Below are 21,763 nucleotides of genomic sequence, written 5' to 3' on the forward strand. Positions count from 1 at the left end.
GCATAATGGAATGAGCTGTTAGTTTATTTTCTTCTTTTACTTGTCCTTCGCTTCTAATCCTCTTTCCCTAATTTTTGGCATTTCCCTCCCTCCACTATCAAATTTCTATTTTCCTTTACAGTACATTGATTCTTGGTTCATCTTTTCTATTTATCAACCAATCCCATAATCTTATTCATCAGATTACCAAAGTCCAGAAAGATTTAAAAAAAATTAAGAAAAATATTTTCTCCTTCCTGTACAATATAGCTCTGTTTGGCACCTTCCCCCATTGCAACAATACTCAGAATACCTCTGGTCTAGATTGGTAGCACTATCGAAAGCTGCAGGTATGTGCATAGCATATAAAAAGGAGGGATGGTATCAACAACCATGACAGAACTAGTAATTATTTAGCACTTGCGGCACAGGTACTGCACAGGACCTTCACTGACCTATGATACTGAGCCATACAAAGAGTTGGTTTGTTTAAAGAAGTAGATTTTAAAGAATGTTTTAAAGGAAGAAATGGGGTAGAGTAACAATGAAGTTTATGGAGAGAAATCCAAACCTCCTAACTGAAGCCACTGAAGACATCACACTCCACAAGAAGCAGAGATGTTCATTTATAAGCATAAAGTCTTAAGTAGGTTGTGAATAATCTGATTCCACATCACAGAACCATGGCAATGAGGAATAGTGGCTTGTAAATGAGTGTTTGTAATGAACATCATAAGAATAAACTTGTTTTTGTGGAGTTATGATTGATGTCAGAGGACTCAGATTTAAATCAATTTACAGAAGATCCAAGCTGAGAAAAAGCAATTAATTCATTTGCTATAAAATATTGTTGAAATGGATTCAGCATCAATGTTCAAAATGGAATTGGATAGCTACTTAAATGTTGAGGGCAGTGAAGAAAATTATGAGAAGAGTATCTTGCAGGGTAGCTCTCAAATGGCTTAATGACTTTTTTGTGCTATAATTTTCTGAATTCCCACCCTGGTGAGGAATTAGATTTCCCTATTTTTTTTGGGAAGGAAACCTCTTTTTACCTGGAGAATTGGCAATGCAGCCCTGCAATTCAAATTATCACTGGGTATTTGGAACAATGGATGAGCAACAATGCACACAGGAATGATTGCAAAATATTATAAATGCCTGTGTAATATTTCTCTCATGTTTGTAGGTGAAGATGGTGTGTCCATAGAAGCTACTGTGAGATTTGCTAAAGCTGCATTCTGTTTTGAGTACTTGGATATATTTGATACCATCATTGCACCACTTCTCACTTTCTTAAGGGTAAGTCCTGATGTATGAACAATGCCAACAATACATCGATAAACACTTACCAAGAATGGCCTGTTCCTATGTTGTACTGATTTATGTTCTAAAATTGCATCTTTTGTTTATCTTGTTTTCAGAAACACAATAATCTGGTTTGGAAGAGCTTTGAATTGGATTTGGATCTACTGGTTGCCATGGAGCCATTTGTTTCATCTCGCAAGTCCAAGCATGGTCTTCCTATAGGAGAAAACTGTGCAATAGGTAAGTAATCTTTAGGTTAAAAAGCCCTTCACTTTGGTCATAAATAATTAACAGATGAAAATGACCTTCAGAGTTGTGGAGAAAGGGAAAAGGAACTAAATCTGTTTATTGCTGAAGTAGATTTTCTTTTTTTTTGTAATTTTTTTTATTGAAGTTCATCATCAAACAAACATTTCCATAAGATATATATATGTAATATATAATATATATATAATATGATTATATTATATAATATATAATATAATCATATATATCACAAATCTCCACAAAGTATTTATCTGAGGTATACACTTACAGAAAAGAGTGGAAAGAAAAAACAGGCAAAAGGAAAGAACTATGCACAAGTAAGGAGTGATTTTTTTTTACAACATATTCATTGATTTGTGAGAATAAAATCAGGCCTATGAGGCATTATGTAGTTAAACCATTTTCCCCAGTATGAATCAAATTGTTCCAGCTTATGATTAACAGATGCTGTTATCTTCCCCATTTTGTAAATGTCCATTGTAATTTCCATCCATGTATTTAAAGTTGGGCTCTCCTGTGATAATCATTTCCTAGTAAGAATCTTTTTTACCAGCCACCAACAGTATATTCATTAAATATTTATCTCTTTTCAGCCATTCTTGAGGTATATATCCAAAATATGTGGTCTTACTCTCCAAGGGTATTTCACATTTAAAGATGTCTTGTAGGGCATTGTGTATTCCCCTCCAATAGTTTTTGATAACAGGGCAGTCCCAAAAAATATTATAATGATTTGCATTTTGATTTCTACAATTTCTCCAGCAAACAGAGAGCTTACTATCATAATGGGATTTCTGAGAGGGTGTAATAAGATATCTCCCTCCATTTCTGTGAACTGGCACACTTCCATTGATATCTCCATATTGTTGTCCATTCTTCCTCAGATATAATTAAACCTTCTCCCATTTTGTTTTAATGTATGAAGTTGAATGTGTTTTAAGATTTGACAACCCCTTATACATGCTTGAAATGATTCTACTACTATTATCTGAATTATATGCTTTTCTAAATAGCTCTATCAAGCATGTACTTGCCTTGGTTACATTTTTAAGCATCTTATTAACATATTGTCACATCTGTAAATACTGATAAAAATCTTGTTTTTCTAATGTGTTCCTCTTTAAGCATTTCAAAACTGAACAGTGTTCCTTCTTTCATTATGTTGCAAAGAACTGTTATTCCTTTAGCTGTCCAGTCCTTAAATCTATCATCCAATTTATTTGGTGTAAAATCCAAGTCATATGCACACCATTTAAGAATTGCAATAACTCCCTCTAGATTATATTCTTTCATAGTAGTTTTCCATATTTGAAGAGTCAATTTCACCCATGGGTTATCAATGGTATTTATGTGCCTTTGCAGGTTGTTATCAGCCAAAATTGCTTGTATGGGGATGGAAAGTACCCACTCCTCAATGTTTTTCCATTGAGTCGTCATATGATGGGTTGCACCATATCACAACATATCACAGCTCTCAACTGTGCTGCAAAATAATCTCTAAGAGAAGGTAGGCCCCATCCCCCCTTTTCCTTTGCTAATTGCAAAGTTTTGAGACGAACTCTAGGCCTTTTACCCTGCCAAATATACCTTGATAGCATCTTGTTCCATTCATTGAATTGATTTTGATTAATCTCTATTGGTACAGTCTGAAAGAGATATAACAGTCTGGGCAGTATATTCATTTTAATAGACTCAATCCTTGAACTGAGACTGAAAAAAGGAATCAGGTTCCATCTTGCCATTTCTTCCTTAATTATTTATATAAAGGCTGATAATTACATTCTAATAATTTTGCCAAATCTTTTGGCATAATAATGCCCAAATATTTGAAAGACTCTGTGTGCCATGCCCAGGGGTATCGACTTTCAATTTCTCTTGGTGGGCTATAGTAATATGAAAGTAATTGGGTTTTATCTATGTTGACCTTGTATCCTGATAATTGACCATATTGTTCAAAGGATTGCATCAATTTAGGTAAAGAGTATCTTGGTTGCCCTAGATAGATCAAAATGTCATCCGCATAGCAAGCCAATTTATGTTCTGTCCTTTTAATAGTAATTCCCCTGATATCTTCATTTTGTCCGATGTATTGAGCTAATGGTTTCAGATATAATGCAAAGAGTAGTGGTGACCATGCACAACCCTGTCTCGTGCCCCTTTCTAGGGTAAGACTATTTGATAAATATCCATTGATTTTAATCCTGGCAGTAGGATTGTCATATAGTGTCTGTATAGTTTTAATAATTGTGTCTTGGAAACCAAATCTATATAAAACTCTGTAAAGAAAATTCCAATTAACCGAATCAAATGCTTTTTCAGTGTCCACGCTTATCACTATTGCTTCAATTTTATTTTTTTGTATATGATCCATAATGTGAAGTGTCCTTCGTATATTGTCTTGTGTCTGGCGTTGTCGTATAAAACCTGTCTGATCATTACATATCAGTATGGGTAGAAACTCCTCTAATCGTTTGGCCATGATAGAGGTAAATATTCTATAATCTACATTAAGAACGGATATAGGTCTAAATGACCCGCATTCTATTTTATCCTTGCCTTCTTTCGGTATAGCTGAGATTATCGTTTCCTTCCAACTGGGTGGCATTTATGCCCTTTTTAAAGCCCTGTTCAGTGTGGGGAGTAAAACAGGAATTAACTTATTTTTAAATTCTTTGTACCACTCTGCCGTATACCCATCTGATCCTGGTGACTTGCTTAGTTTAAGCCTACTAATTGCAGCTTTTAATTCAACTTCAGTTTTGTCAGCAGTCATCGTTCTATTTTGTTCTTCGTCTAAAGTGGGTAACTCTAGAGAATTCAAGAAGGTATCAATTTGGGTTATGCTTTCCCCTGGAACTTTGGAATATAGTGTTTTGTAATACAGTTAAAAAGCTTCTTGAATTTCACTTAGCTTATTTTTTTTAATCATTTTTGTTCTTGGCTCCCTAATTCTATGAATTGTATTTTCTGCTATCTTTTTTTTTCAGTTTCCACGCCAGTATTTTCATAGATTTCGATCCACTTTCATAATGTCTCTGTTTCAGAAACATTAAACGTTTCCTGATTTCTTGCATAGCCAAACTATTAATTTCATTCCTAATTCTTTTAACTTCCTGTACTGTATCTTGTGCCAAATTCAATTTGTGTTTTTCCTCTAGGTCCTTCAGCCTGTTTTGTAATTCCCCTAATGGTTTATTCCTTATTTTTTTCTTATATGAAGATATCACTATAATTTTCCCTCTTAAGACCGCCTTCAGAGTATCCCATAAAATGAGAGGTGAAACCTCTCCATTATCATTAAATTCTAGGTAGAGGCCAATTTCTTTTTTAATTTGTTCCTTAAAGTACAGATCATTGAGTAGACTTGAATTTAGTTTCCAAATAGTATTCTTTGGTTGTAGGTCAAAATCAACAGATAAATATATAGGTGCACGGTCACTTACATCTATTGTCCCAATTCCACAGGTGTTTATTTTATCTTTGTCTTTTCCAAATGCTATGAAATAGTCTATTCTTGTATATACAGAATGTGGAGCAGAATAATGAGTGTAATCCCTTCTGTCAGGGAAAAGGTCCTTCCATATATCAATTAAGGTGCCAGATAGGAGATTGTTGAGTAAAATCAGAGCTCATGGCATTGGGGGCAGGGTTTCAACATGGATAGAAAACTGGTTGGCAGATAGAAAGCAAAGGGTAGCAGTGAATGGGTGTTTCTCGGACTGGCTGGAGGTGGCTAGTGGGGTACCACAGGGCTCTGTATTGGGACCACAGCTGTTTACGATTTATGTCAACGATTTAGATGAGGGCATTGAAAACTATATCAGCAAGTTTGCTGACAATACTAAACTGGGTGGCAGTGTGACATGCGAAGAGGACGTTAGGAGAATACAGGGAGACTTGGATAGGCTGGGTGAGTGGGCAGATACTTGTCAGATGTCATTCAATGTGAATAAATGTGAAGTTATCCACTTTGGAAGCAGGAACAAGAGGGCAGAGTATAGTCTGAACGGTGTAGAGTTAGGTAAGGGAGAAATGCAAAGAGACCTAGGAGTCCTAGTTCATCAGTCAAGGTGAATGAGCAAGTGCAACAGGCAGTGAAGAGGGCAAATGGAATGTTGGCCTTTATTAGAAGGGGAATTGAGTACAAGAGCAAGGATGTCCTTTTGCATTTGTACAGGGCCCTGGTGAGACCACACCTGGAATATTGTGTACAGTTTTGGTCTCCAGGTTTAAGGAAGGACATTCTGGCAATTGAGGAAGTGCAGCGTAGATTCACTAGGTTGATTCCTGGGATGGCAGGGCTGTCTTACGCAGAGAGATTGGAGAGATTGGGCTTGTACACGCTGGAATTGAGGAGATTGAGAGGGGATCTGATTGAAACGTTTAACATAATTAAAGGATTTGATAGGATTGAGGCAGGAAATATGTTCCAGATGTTGGGAGAGTCCAGTACCAGAGGGCATGGATTGAGAATAAGAGGTCAGTTATTTAAAACAGAGTTGAGGAAGAGCTTCTTCTCCCAGAGAGTTGTGGAGGTGTGGAATGCACTGCCTCGGAAGATGGTGGAGGCCAGTTCTCTGGATGCTTTCAAGAAGGAGCTAGATAGGTATCTGATGGATTGGGGAATCAAGGGATATGGGGACAAGGCAGGGACTGGGTATTGATAGTGAATGATCAGCCATGATCTCAGAACGGCGGTGCAGACTCGAGGGGCCGAATGGTCTACTTCTGCACCTATTGTCTATTGTCTATCCACAAAAAGTGTATTAACTTTCTTATGTAAAGATTTTGTTTCTTTGGTTTTTCTATTGGAAGAGTCTTAAGTTTGGTTGTAATTGTAAATTTTTCTGTTCCATTAACATAATATTAGTAATTTTCTGAAATAAACCAATATCACTTCCCAGGGGTGCGTATATATTCAATAGAGTAACTGAATTTCAGTCTATATTCCCCCTTACCAGAATATATCTGCCCTCTTTATCTCCCATTTCGAATACTTTTTCAAAATTTAGCTTTCTTGAGATAAGAATAGCAACTCCTCTCCTATGCCCTGATTTATATGAGGAGGAAAACAGATTAGTGAAGCCCATTCTCTTTAGTTTTTTTATGCTCATTATCACTTAAATAAGTTTCCTGTAAATATACTACATGGGCTTGTTCTTTTTTCATTTTGGATAAAATTTTCTTACATTTGATTGGATTTAATAGCCCATTGACATTAAAATAAATTAATTTTACCTTGTTTGTAGCCATCTGTGTTTATCTGTCAATGTATCATTGAAATTAGAATAAAACTTAATCGATCTACTCTCTGAACAAATAAGAACCAAGAAACTCAAATAATAACACAAATGGCAACGAACGCGTGATTCCAAGGCTGAGGTCTCCAGTAGATGACCCTGCGTTGAGCTAGAGGAAATGTCTAGCTGTGGGAGATAACCCCTCCTGCTTGTGAATTGAGGGCCCCCATTGCAGTATTCATAAAAGTCAGTGAACAAATCCATTACACAGAAAAGATTTCCCTGTGTACTCCTATATATATATATGCGCGCACGCACGCACGCACACACACACACACACACACACACACACACACACACACACACACACACACACACTACATACATACATATATGCACACATATATATCCTCATTTTGGTGGGGAAAAAGGAGTAAGTGAGTGAATAAAGAATAACAACGAAGTAATATAAAATTAACATTATATTAAGTATTTCTCGAGATAGGTATATCACCATCTACTTTTGCTTCTGTTCAGCTTCTCAACATTTTTAAAGTTAGCCAAACCTTATGGCTTTTCTGAAGGGGGTGAGGACTGTCTTTGGGAAACTCCCGGTCTCTTCCTGATATACTTCTTTTGGCCTCCTCCCGTCTCCTGCCTTCTCGGTTCTCGCACTATTTCCCAAGCGGAGCAGGATAATTCTTCTGTCAGGCTTTCCCTTGGTTTGGTCACGCTGATGGGCAAACTTCTGGCCTTTATGTCTGTAGTTGCCTCTTCCACTGTCGGCACAACCACGTACCGTCTTCATAAAACATTCGAAGTTTAGCAGGGTACGGAGTTTGAAATCTAACCTTTTTTTGCTTTAGCACTCACTTTACTTCAGAGTATTCTTTACATTTCTGCAGGACCGTGGGCGGGGGGGGGGGGGGGTGGTGGAATCTTGGTAGAAATATAATATTTTATTGTTTAAAAACACTTTTTTTAAAAATCCTTCATAGATTCTCCACCTTGGTGCTGTACCAAAGGAATTTAATTATTATTGAACATGGCTTATCTTGGGTAGACCTCAGGACTAACGCGCGATGCGTTCTCTCGATTTCCAGCTCCATAGTTGAGGGAAGATCCAGTGCGTCCCACAGCAACTTTCCAACAAACTCCGTCATAGACGAGCCCTCCACTACTTCGGGAACGTTGTAGATTCTGATATTTTTCTGCTGTGATCTTCCCTCCAGGTCAAGCAGGTTACCTTCTTGGTGATTTAGTATTTTTATCATCTTACTCAGTATTCATTCAATGTTTTGAATGCATTCTTCCACCTTCTCAATTCGAGTCTCTGCCACCGCTATTTTTTGATTGATGTTGGCAAGCTCTGACTTAATATCATGTAGCTGCTGCTTTATTTCTTTCTGCAACTCCCTTAATTCTTTCAGGATTTCGATCATATTCACTGCTTCGCCTGAATGAGGCCCAGTGTCCGCCTCGCTAGCATGTGGTCGGGTAGGAGAGCTGCTTGCTGCACTCCTCTCAGCCGCAGGGTCCACAGTGTCGCTTTTTTTATTTCCATTCTTTTCCCCCATTCTTGCCCCTCTTTTCAGTTAAAATATTTTTTGAAAAATACTACATTTGATGGGTTAACGGGGCTTAATACGCGTTTTTCCGGAGGAACTAGTGACTTAAGCTGCCATTCTCGACGATGGCGTCACCGAAAAACCCCGAAGTAGATTTTCTGATTAAAAGAATACAGAGGAAAATTTACAAGAATGTTGCTGAGTTTTGAGAACCTCAGTTATAGGGAAAAGTTGAATAGGTCAGGAGTGTAGTGTTAGGTAGTTAGTTCCTTGAGCATGGAAGAATGAAAGGATATTTGACAGAGATATACAAAATGCACTTTTTCTACCGAGGTGGGTGAGACTCGAACTAGAGGTAATCAGTTTAAGTGTGAAAGATGAAATGTTTAAATGAAGCAATAAGATATAGGAGTAGAATTAGGCCATTTGGCCCATTGAGTCTTCTCTTCCATCTCATTATGGCTGATCCAATTTTCCTCTCAGCCCCAGTCCCCTGCCTTTTTCCCGTATCCCTTCATGCCCTGTCTAACCAAGAATCTAGTGACTTCTGCCTTAAATTTACATAAAGACCTGGCCTCCACAGCTGCCTGTGGCAAAATAGTCCACAGATTCACCACTCTCTGGCTAAAGAAATTTCTTCTCATCTCTTTTCTGAAAGGATGCCCCTCTATTGTGAGGCTGTGTCCTCTGGTCTTAGACTCTCCCACGATCCCCTCCACAGCCACTCTGTTGAGGCCTTTCACCATTTGATAGGCTTTATTGAGGCCACCCCTCAAACTTCCAGTGAATACAGGCCCAGAGCCATCCAATGCTCTTCATATGACAAGCCATTCATTCTCGGAATAATTTGTGTGAACCTCCTTTGATTCCTATCCAGTTTCAACATATCCTTTCTAAGATAAGGAGCCCAAAACTGTTCACAGTACTCCAAGTGAGGACTCATCAGTGCCTTATGAAGTCTGAACATTACATCCCTGCTTTTACATTCTAGTTCTCTTGAAATAAATGGTAACATCACATTTGCTTTCCTTACCATAGACTCAATCTGCAAATTAACCTTTAGAGAATCTTGCACAAGGACTCCTAAGTCCCTTTGTGCCTCAGATTTTTGTATTTTCTCTCCATTTCCAAAATAGTCAACCTTTTCATGAGGAGGAACTTCTTCATTCAGAGGGCGGTGAGAGTGTGGAATAAGCTGCCAGTGGAAATTGCGAATATGGATTCAATTTCAACATTTAAGAGAAGTTTGGATGGGAGCAGTATGGAGGGCTGTGATCCAGGTGCAGGTTGATGGCAGAATAATAGTTCAGCATGGACTCGATGGGCCAAAGGGTCTGTTACTGTGCTGAAGCACTCTATGATTGTGAGTTAGTGATTGATGCCATTTCTGCTGGAAATCACAGAAAATCTACAGATAATACAGTATATATTTTGTTTATTCCTGTGTTATGGGCAATGCTGCAGGATCTGAATTTATTGTACCTAAGAATATGATGGTGAACCATTTTGTTGTCATTGAGTACTGAGTCATTTCAGAGGGTATTTAAAGTTAGGAGTCAAGAATTACACCCAGAAAGCAGATTCCTTCCCTGAGGAAAATTAGTAAATTAAATGTATTTTCACAAAAATGCCATTTTTTCCCGACTCTAATTACTGATAGTAGCTTTTTAATTCCAAGTATCTTTAGTTAAATGTAAATTCCACAGCTGGAGATTTGGATCCCTGTTCCAGGATGTTTTATCGAGGGCTTTGGATTACAAAATCATTAACATCTGTTACGTACCCCATAACTGGGTCACTTACCAGCAAAGATAGAGAGGTCCGTTGAAGTCTGATGGTACTATTTTTAACAGTATTTATTGATAAGAATACACAAAAATAATATCAATGCAAACATACAGATAATATACGTCGTCAATACTAAATCTAAAAGCGTGGGTATAATAATAATCAATAAGGAATAGCTCTATCGTTGTCTAGGGGATAATGTATTGTCCGATGGAAATATAAAAGTCACTTCAGTTCATTCAAGCTGCAGCTTTTTGGTTGGAGAGAAAGACGGGTTAAAACTTACCCATTCCTTTTATGATGTCAATCCTTCGAGAGTCGTTGGGAGTTGATTTCCCCGTTGTTAGCTAAAAACCGTTTTTCCATGGTAAAGGCCCACCGATTCCAGGGCAAATGGAAACGAATGCACGTGGCCTTCCCACCGGCTTTCGCTATTATGGGATCGCTAGCATTTCTTCTGGTGCGTCTGAAGGGGCTGTTCCCCAGACCCTCTTTTATCCTGACTCACAGGGTCTCAGATGTCAATCAGGTTGGGATGTTGCAATCCCTCCACCAACCCCCCCTCAGTTCATTGCCTGGGAGCTTCGATGCATCGTACAGTATTCAATACACAATCCCGTCTCCAAGAGACAATAGCCGTTATCAATGGTTCCGCCTTTCGGAGGCCAGGACACATTCCAAACTCTATGTGGATTCTGCATGTCTTTCTCTCATTTCCTGGGTCTCCTGACTCCAATCAATAGCGATCCTGCGATTCTCAAAAAGGAGGGGGCCACGGGCGTAACACATCAAAGATTTATTTTATTGGCAAAGTATGCATATAAAATACATACTTTCATTTGTCTACTCCAGATAGCCATTAAATACAGAAGGACCATGGGTGTCGATTAAAGAAAAGACCTCAACTCCAGCCCCAGCACAAAAAAAAGAAAAGAAACAAAGCTTGCAGACCACGTAATTCCCCTTCCCCCTGCAGAAAAAAAAATCATTGACAATAACAGTCTTTGGCCCTCTCACTCACAGAAGAAAAACAGCAACAATAACGATTCCCAACCCCTTTTACAATCATTATAGTACTAAATCTAAATTTGTTTCTTACAGGAGGATTACTTCAACCTGGTGCAGCTACTAATTTGTGTGATGACCTAGTGGTATTAGCAGAAACAATGTTTGTGTATACCTGTACTCCACTTCAGGTATGTATGTCAAAATTATGTGAACTGTACCTGACACAGGAAACTTGGGGAGGCTTGACCCAAACGCAGAGCAGCGGAGACGATAACTTAAATAAGAGATCACAAAATCACACACCTCAAGGGGCCATAAAACAAGACAGAATAGAAATTACACCCAACAGGCAATAATTAAAACATTTGGCAGGGAGTGTGAAAGCTTGGAGCAACTGGTTGAGGCTGGCTGGTTGAATAAGTGTACAAGCATTCTGGATGAGAACTGGAGTTAAAAAGGCTGCAGGAGATGATTCTGGAATGAGCAGCTGGTGAATCCTATTAGCTGGGTGGAGACTGGGAACAGACCTGTCAGGATGGAGCAGTTATATTCAATTGAAGGAGTTGTTAAAATTTGTTTTAATGAATGGATATATACGTGGTCTTTCCATGATCATAGTTGTTCCAGGCAAATTTATCTACAGAGGTAGTTTGCCATTGCCTTCTTCTGAGCAGTGTCTTTACAAGACAGGTGGCCCCAGCCATTATCAATACTATTCAGAGATGTCTGCCTGGCGTCAGTGGTCACAGAACCAGACATAATATACATTGCCTGCTCCATGGCTTCATGTGACTCTGATGGGGGAGGGGGGGGGGGGGCTAAACAGGTGCTGCACCTTGGCCAAGGATGATCTACCTTAGACGTATCTCCATCCCACCACCCAATATATGTGGTCACCATGCTATGTTCTCTCGCTGTAAATGCTCATAAACCTCATGTACGGTTTATCCCCATGGATAACTGGATCCAGATTCCTCTGCTTTTACCACGTTGGAGACATCCTACCTTCCCCACCTGCCCTGCAGCGTAACATACTTGTCTCCATCCTAGTTTTGACAAAGGGTCTTCAACCTGAAAAATTAGCTCATTTTCACTTTCCACAGATGCCGCTTGACCTGCTGAGAATTTTCAGCATTTCCTGTTTTTGAAGTCAAATGCTGATGTTATAGCTGAAGGCTTCTTAAATAAAAATGCACAGTCCATTGTACCCATGATAAAATGTATATTGCAGATTGTCATTTCAATAACCATCTCACAATATCATGGACCACACTTAGGTGTACATTTCATGACATTTAAATCACAATGGTTTCACCATACATAGCAGGATATTGTAGGTTTGTTGCTCCATTCCTTTAATGTCCACCTGCTGTTCTGTTGTACGTAGATTAAGATAACCTGGTAATGTTTAGGAAGGGAAAGAGGTTTCATTAATTGAAGTTTTTTTTAACTAATGTGTATAAATCAATTGGTAGAATAAGAAAAGTAATCTTAAGTTGGAGAGATGTGTGGGGCATTTTACCATTAATTCAAACCAATATGCCAAATCCAAGAAAAAAACAGTCTGCATGAAGAAAGTACAGTTGGCGTTTCAGGCCCACACCCTTCGGTTGGACTGAAGAAAAAAAAACTGAGGAGTAGATTTGAAACCCCACCTTTCAAATCTACTCCTCAGCTTTTTTTCTCCAGGCCTGCCAAAGGATTTCAGCCCAAAATGTAGACTGTACTTGTTTTCCATAAATGCCGCTTGGCCTGCTGAGTTCCTCCAGTATTTTGTGTGCGTTGCTTGGATTTCCAGTATCTGCAGATTTTCTCTTGTTTGTGAAAATACAGTCTAAATCATACACACTGAAGATTTGTTTGGATCCCTTTCTAGGGTAATGTTCCAGATATAGACATGGTTGTGGATGCCCTTCTTTTCCTGTGGCAGAAATGCAAGGCTGTTTTGCAGAGAGAGATCTATAAGGCGAGTGGTTCCATTAAGTATATAAGGAAGGTAGATGGCTTCGAGAAGGTATGCATATCTATTAACTTTCAATTTGATTGTATGAACCATGACTGCAATTAAACTGCAAAAGCTGGAAATGTGGAAAAATATAGAAAATCTTGGAAATAATTCAGCAGGTCAGGTTGAATATATGGAGGGAGAATCTGATTTAGTATTTCTTGTTGGTGATCTTCCATCAGTCCTGGAAGTTAATAGATGTTTTGCAGTTCTGAGTAATTACTGTGCTGTGGAAGAGCGGAGTGCGTGGTTAACAGTGGTGATGCAGCGGGAGCCAGGGGTGATTACATTAAATAACAGAGGAATCAAAGGTTTCAAAGGTACATTTAATGTCAGAGAAATGTATACAATATTTGTCTTGAAGTTCTTTTTCTTTGCAACCATCCATGTAAACAGAAGAGTGATGCAAAGAATGAATAACAGCTAAATGTTAGAAACCCAAAGCCCCTCCTCCCAGCTCCCCCCACCCACGCATAAGTAGCAGCAAAGCAATGATCCCCCTCCCCCACCAGCAAAAAAGCATCAGCACCCCCCACCGAGCAATCAAGCATGCAGCAAAGCATCAATAAAGACACAGACTTGCAGTACCCCAAAGACTACTCATTCACCCGGTAATTCGACATACCACAGGCTGTCTCTCTCATCTGAATTTATCTCTGTGGTTCTGAGTCATGATGAAAGGTAAAGAAGGTGGTAATAATGGAACAGAAAAAGTGACAAAAAAAAGGTTTTGAATGATTCCATCAAAGCGGAAGACTCAGGATTGGAGGTTGGTAAACATAAGAACTTGGTCCAGGTGTCTTGGAATGTGGCATTGTTGAGGGATTCAATATACAATGACAACAAACATGCTGGAATGCTAGCAATGGCCTGAAACTTTAACTTGGTTTTTCTCTCCAAAAATGTACTTTATCATATTTGCTGTGCTATTGATAGGGTGAAACATTATTATGATTATGTTCACTTCTGTTTGCTTTATGCATCTCTACTACACTTACCCTTGCACTTCCTCCCTCACCACCATTCAGGGCCCAAGACAGTTCTTCCTCTTTCTGCCTTCTATCTTACCCCTTCTCTTCTCCTCATCTGCCCATTTCTTCCCTGTGGTGCCCCTCCTCCTTCCCTTTCTTCCATGGTCCACTGTCCTTTTCTATCAGATTCCTCCTTCTTCAACCCTTTACCACTCTTTACACCAATGGATTGGGGAACATGCCTTATGAGAATAGGTTGAGTGAACTCAAATTTTTCTCCTTGGAGTGGCAGAGGATGAGAGGTAATCTGATAGAGGTGTATAAGATGATGATAAGGTAACCCATGCAAGGCTTATTGAGAAAGTAAGGAAGCATGGGATCCAAGGGGACTTCGCTTTGTGGATCCAGAATTGGCTTGCCCACAGAAAGCAAAGATTGGCTGTAGACAGGTCATATTCTGCATGGAGGTCGGTGACCAGTGGTATGCCTCAGGGATCTGTTCTGGGACCCCTACACTTTGTGATTTTTATAAATGACCTGGATGAGGAAGTGGAGGGTTGGGTTAGTAAATTTGCTGATAACACAAAGGTTGGGGGTGTAGTGAATAGTGTGGAGGGCTGTCAGAGGTTACAGTGGGACATCGATAGGATGTAAAACTGGGCAGAGAAGTGGCAGATGGAGTTCGACCCAGATAAGTGTGAGGTGGTTCATGTTGGTAGGTCAAATATGATGGCCGAATATAGCATAAATGGTAAGACTCTTGGCAGTGTGGAGGATCAGAAGGATCTTGGAGTCTGAGTCCATAGGATACTCAAAGCTGCTGTGCAGGTTGACTCTATGGTTAAGAAGGCATATGGTGCATTGGCATTCATCAACCATGGGATTGAGTTTGAGCCAAAAGGTAATATTACAGCTATATAGGACCCTGGTTAGTGCACCACTTAGAGTACAGTGCTCAGTTCTGGCCATCTCACTACAGGAAGGATGTGGAAACTATAGAAAGGGTGCAGAGGAGATTTACAAGGATAATACATGGATTTGGGAACACGCCTTATGAGAATAGGTTGAATGATCTTGGCCTTTTCTCCTTGGAGAGGTGACCTGATAGAGGTGTATAAGATGATGAGAGGCATTGATCATGTGGATAGTCATAGGCTTTCTCCCAGGGCTGAAATGGCTAACATGAGAGAGCAAAGTTTTAAGGTGCTTGGAAGTAGGTACAGAGGAGATGTCAGGGGTAAGTTTTTTACGCAGAGACTGGTGAGTGTGTGGAATGAGGTAGTGGAGGTGGATTTTAAGAGACTCCTGGATAGCATTGTGGGCTGAAGGGCATGTATTGTGCTGTAGGTTTTTTAGATTTCTTCCTCTTCCACCTATTACCTCCCAGCTTCTCATTTCATCTCCCTTCCCCATCTACCCACTTTCTCCATCACCTGTTTTCACTTATCACCTGCCAGCTTGTACTTCTTTCCTTCCCCCACATTTTTCTGGCTTCTTTGCCCTTTCCTTCTCATACTGATGAAAGGTCTTAGCACAAAATGTTGACTGTTTATTTCTCTCCATAGATGTTGCCTAATCTGCTGAATTCCTTCAGCATTTTGTGTGTGATCATCATATTATTAAATGTTGCCCACCCCTGCTCTTAAGTTAATTGGCTCATATGTTTTTTAAGCAAGCCACCATAAGTATTCAGTCCAAACATCATGCATATTTCAGCTCTACTCATTAATGTCCTTTTCATTTTGTTGAACGTCTGGTATCCTCTTTTTCCGCAGAAGCCAAACTTATCCCAAGTTTATCCCAAGTTTGTAAGTTAATAACTCTTTGAGGTGATTGATGTTCATAGCCTAAGGTAGAAGGAGATGAGTTATTAACTTCAAACTTTCTGCATAATCACTCAGAGTTGACCTGCATGTGCATATAACAAGAGCTGTATAACTCATCTCCATCTACCTTGGGCCACGAACTTATGAATCACCCATCTGTGGACACTTTCTGGAGGTCCAAGATCTGTATGCTCCATGACCGCTGGACTAAGTGTGTAAATGTAGGAGGGGACTACGTTGAAAAATAAATCTGCTAGGTTTTCTAAAATTGACTCCTTTGACCTTAGGCCATGAACATATCAATCACCCCTTGTATATTGGATAATGAGATGAATGTTGTTACGAATATGTGTTGTAGCCCTTCATAACATCTGGAATTCATCGTCTATGAGTTAACCTTGAGATTCTTTTCCCATGGGTGTATTAGCTACTTTTTTGAGAATACTAACAGTAATGCATGACAAAAATAAGAAAAAAAATATTTATCTTTCTTTCTTTTTCAATCTTTTTATTAAATTTCATATATAAAAAAAAAACAACACAAAATAATGAATAGATTACAGATTCAATAAACTTGAGATTACATTAGTAATAGGATAATAATATCCTATTAAAACATCCATCAACAAAAGGTACATAAATCAATCAAGTCTATATAAATATATATGAAAAACAAAAATAATCGTCGAAAAAAGAAAAAAAAAATTGAAATTATATATGAGAAAAAATATATAATGAAAAAAAAATACTAAACTAAAACTAACATGGGCAATAATAGCACTTTATAAATATATAAAGGTGTCAAGAAAAGAACTCCAGAACTCCATACCTGAACAAGTATAAGTAGAGAAAAGGATCTGAAATAAGCCAAATTAATTCATATGAAAGTGTCGAATAAATGGTCCCCAGGTTTCTTCAAATTTAATTGAAGAATCAAAGATAGTGCTTCTGATTTTTTCCAAACTCAGATAAGAAATAGTTTGGGAGAACCACTGAAATGTAGTAGGAGGATTTACTTCTTTCCAGTTTTGTAATATAGACCTTCTGGCAATTAATGTTACAAAGGCAATCATTCGTCTGATTGAAGGGGAAAGCTGATTGCCATCTTCATTTGGTATACCGAAAATTGCAGTAATAAAATGGGGTTGTAAATCGATATTCCATACTGAGGAAATGACATCAAAAATGTCCTTCCAATAGTTATGTAAAGTGGGACATGTCCAAAACATGTGAGTCAATGAAGCCACTTCTAAGTGACATCTGTCACATTGAGGATTAATATGCGAATAAAATCGGGCAAGTTTATCTTTAGACATATAAGCTCTATGTACAATTTTAAATTGTATTAAAGCATGTTTAGCACAAATAGAGGAGGAATTAACCATTTGTAAAATTTTTTCCCATTTATCTGTTGATATATTACATCGAAGTTCTTTTTCCCATTCTTGTCTAATTCTATCCGATATTTCTGGCTGTATCTTCATAATCATGTTATAAATAAAAGCTACTAATCCCTTCTGACAAGGATTAAAAGTAAAAATCAAATCTGAAAAATCCGATGGAGTTGAGTTAGGAAAAGATGGAAGAATTTTATGTAAGAAATTTCTAATTTGTAAGTATCTAAAAAAATTAGATTTAGGTAATTCAAATTTGTTAGATAGTTGATCAAAAGACATCAAAGTACCTTCAAAAAAAAGATCACGAAAACATTTTATACCTTTCCTTTTCCATATACTAAAAGCTTGATCTGTCAATGAAGGTTTAAAAAAAAAAATTACATAAAATAGGGCTGTCCAGAGCAAAGTTTTTCAGATTAAAGAATTTGCGAAATTGAAACCAAATTCGTAGTGTATGTTTAACAACAGGGTTAGATATCTGTTTATTGAATTTGGCTAAATCAATAGGAAGAAAAGAACCAAGAACGGAAAATATAGAATATCCCTTAACCTCACTACATTCCAAATTTACCCACTGTGGGCACACAGGTGAATCCAAATCTAGTTTCCAGTACATTAGGTTACGAATATTATTCGCCCAATAATAAAATCTAAAGTTAGGTAAAGCTAGACCACCATCTTTTTTAGACTTTTGTAATTGCCTTTTGCTTAACCTAGGATTTTTATTTTGCCAAACAAATGAGGAAATTTTTGAATCAATATTATCAAAAAAAGATTTAGGAATAAAAATTGGTAAAGCTTGGAATAAATATAAAAATTTCGGTAAAATCATCATTTTAATAGCATTAATCCGACCAACTAATGATAAAAATAAGGGAGACCATCTAGTAGTAAGTTGCTGAATTTGATGAAGCATAGGTAAAAAATTCAGTCCAAATAAATCTTTATATTTCTTGGTGATTTTTATACCTAAATAGATAAAGTTATCAGTAACAACTTTAAATGGCATCCTATCACTCAATAAAGTTTGCGCGTTTAAAGGGAATAACTCACTCTTATCTAAGTTTAACTTATAACCAGAAAAACTACCAAATTGAGCCAACAAGGATAAAATAGCAGGAATAGACCTACTAGGATTAGAAATATATAACAACAAATCATCAGCATAAAGCGATAATTTGTATAACTTCTCATTACGGGTAATACCAAAAATATTAGGAGACTCACGAATAGCAATAGCTAAAGGTTCTAATGCAATATTAAATAATAAAGGACTTAAAGGACAACCTTGTCTCGTACCACGAGATAATTGAAAAAAAGAGGATCTATAATTATTTGTAAGAACAGAAGCAACAGGTTTATAATATATTAATTTAATCCATGATATAAAATTAGGACTAAAATTAAAGTTTCTCAATGCATTAAATAAATATGTCCATTCAACTCTATCAAAGGCTTTTTCAGCATCTAATGAGATAACACATTCTGGGGTTGTAGGTGATGAAATATAAATTATGTTAATCAATTTTCTAATATTAAAAAAGGAATATCGATTCCTAATAAAACCAGTTTGATCTTCTGAAATAATCTGTGGTAATACCTTTTCTAATCTAATGGCTAAAATTTTTGTAAGAATCTTAGAGTCTACATTTAATAATGATATAGGGCGATAAGATGCACATAAGGTAGGATCTTTATCTTTTTTAAGAATTAAAGAGATAGTAGCTTCATAAAACGATTGAGGTAGTCTCTTCTTAACAAACGCATCATTAAAGATTTCACATAGCCAAGGAGAAAGCAATAAAGAAAAAGTTTTAAAAAATTCTACAATAAAACCATCAGGACCAGGAGCTTTCCCTGAATTCATTGATGAGATAGCCTCTCTTATTTCATCCATAGAAATAGGAGCATCAAGCAAGCTACAATCTTCATCTATCAGTTTAGGAATATTCAAATTATTAAAAAAATTATCCATCGTAAACCGGTCACCGTCAAATTCTGATTGATATAAAGATTTATAAAAATCTTGAAAAGTGTTATTGATTTCTTTATAATCAGTAGTTAAATTACCGTCTTGTTTACGAATTTTAATAATTTGTCGCTTAGTCGAAATAGCTTTTAATTGATTAGCTAACAATTTACCAGTTCGATCACTATGAATATAAAATTGAGCCCTAGTCTTAATTAATTGATTCTCAATTGAAGAAGATAATAATAAACTATGTTCCATTTGAAGCTCAACTCTCTTCTTATAAAGTTCTTTGGTAGGAGTAACGGAATAAATCTTATCAATTTCTTTAATTTTATCCACCAATAAAGCTATATCTGAATATCTTTGTTTTCTTTTACCAGCGGAATATGAAATAATTTGTCCACGAATAAAAGCCTTGAAAGAGTCCCAAAGTATTCCTTTATCAATCTCTTCATTATAGTTTGTTGAAAAAAATAAGTCAATTTGTTGTTTTATGAAGGTAATAAATTCTGGATCTTGAAGTAAAGTAGCATTAAGTCTCCAAGATCTAGTATTGATAGAAGAATCCGAAATCTTGATAGATAACTTCAAAGGCGCATGATCCGAAATAGCAATAGAATCGTATTTACAATCAATAACATCTGTTAATAAACGATGATCAATAAGAAAGTAATCAATTCTAGAATAACTATGATGTACATGTGAAAAAAATGAAAATTCTTTATCTTTAGGGTTCAAAAACCGCCATATTTCAGTAATTCCAGAATCAACCATAAAAGAATTAATAAGTAAAGCTGATCTATTCGGAAGAGTTCGAATAGGTTTAGATCTATCCATCGAAGGATTCAAACAACAATTAAAGTCTCCACCCATAATCAACATATATTCATTCAAATTAGGAAGAGAAGTAAATAAACGTTTAAAAAATTCAGGACAATCAAAGTTTGGAGCATAAATATTAACTAAAACAACTTTCCGATTAAAAAGTGAACCAGTTATCAACAAAAATCTACCCTGTGGATCAGAAATAATTTCATAATGTGTAAACGAAATTGAGGCGTCTATAAAAATAGACACACCCCTAATTTTAGCGGTACAATTTGAGTGAAATTGTTGCCCTTTCCAGAACCTAAAAAAACGTTGATTATCCTCCCTCCTAATGTGGGTCTCCTGTGCAAAAATAATATTAGCGTTCAATCTATGGAATACTTTAAATATTTTTTTACGTTTAATCGGATGATTTAAACCATTAGTATTCCACGAGATAAAGTTAATAGATTTATCCATCATACCAATATTAATTGTGTGTATCATAAAAGGTTAAAAAGACACATAACCCACAATTTAGGAAGAAGGAAAATTGATTCAGGAGCAACCGGAGATCCTGACACCTCAACAATATTAACAATTTAAAGTCAGCCCATAAACTAAAAGCAAAAAAATAAAAAGCAAAAGCATGAAAAAAGATCCCTCCCCCCTCCCCCCACCCTTTGAAAGAAAGCCAAGCGGCAGGCGCATAAACTAATACTAATATTACCCCCATTTCAAGATGGCAGCTCCATAAGAAAATTTTTTAAGAAAAAACTATATAACACCCCAATTAAAATATAGAGTTGCAAAAAAAAAATATATATATATATATACCTACATATATATATATATATACACATACACATACACACCCATATCAGACAAATCAAAAAAAAACTAAAATAGTAAAACCAGAAAAATCATTAATAAAAAAAAATGCACATTAAAGTTTAAAAATGTGATACACCTTTAAAAAAGAAATTCCATATTCAGATACAAAGATGACGTTTCACAAGCCAAGACTTATGGGAAGAAGAAACGACATTTTGAGAAAGCCATATTACAAAATATGAATATAAATTCAGCAATCTAATAAGAAAATATAGTAAAAAAGTTATCAAAATAGAATTTTTTTTAAAAAAAAAGATTTAATAGACACTACAACATATATAAAAAAAAACTAAAGAAAAAGAATTCAAAACCTTTGTTCCATTTCTAAATACAGGCAAGCAAATAAACGCTTATAAAAAGTAAAGACTTATGGGAAGAAGAAACGACATTTTGAAAAAAAAATAATTCATTATTACAAAATACAAACGTGTATAAAAAAAGGATATTATAAAAATTAAAACAGCATCTATAAGCAATAATAATAGTAGTAAAAAAAAAGACCCAGACCCATAGTTCAAAATAAAAAGTTATAACCCAACTTCCAGGGTTAAAACTTAAAATGAAATGACATCCTCTCTCCAAAAAAAAATCTTCAATGTAACTCATAGTTCAAGTTGCACTAGAGGATCGATATTCTTCAACAAATTTCTTCGCTTCTTCAGGAGTGTTAAAAAAGTGTAGACTGTTGTCGGGCAGCACCATTCTAAGCTTCGCTGGATACATTAAAGCTTGT

The 21,763-nt window shown here is 36.7% G+C and overlaps 1 protein-coding gene across 1 annotated transcript in view; it reads left to right on the forward strand.

Annotated features, from left to right (window-relative positions):
• Positions 1–21,763, forward strand: part of LOC132403954 (cilia- and flagella-associated protein 54-like) — a 460,583-nt gene that overhangs the window by 77,006 nt on the left and 361,814 nt on the right. Inside the window, exons 11-14 of the mRNA XM_059987831.1 lie at positions 1,169–1,281; positions 1,404–1,527; positions 11,252–11,346; positions 13,035–13,172. Coding sequence (XP_059843814.1) covers positions 1,169–1,281; positions 1,404–1,527; positions 11,252–11,346; positions 13,035–13,172 — 470 coding nt within the window. The remainder of the gene's footprint in view (positions 1–1,168; positions 1,282–1,403; positions 1,528–11,251; positions 11,347–13,034; positions 13,173–21,763) is intronic.

This window comes from Hypanus sabinus, chromosome 13, assembly GCF_030144855.1.
Source record: "Hypanus sabinus isolate sHypSab1 chromosome 13, sHypSab1.hap1, whole genome shotgun sequence".
NCBI lineage: Eukaryota > Metazoa > Chordata > Chondrichthyes > Myliobatiformes > Dasyatidae > Hypanus > Hypanus sabinus.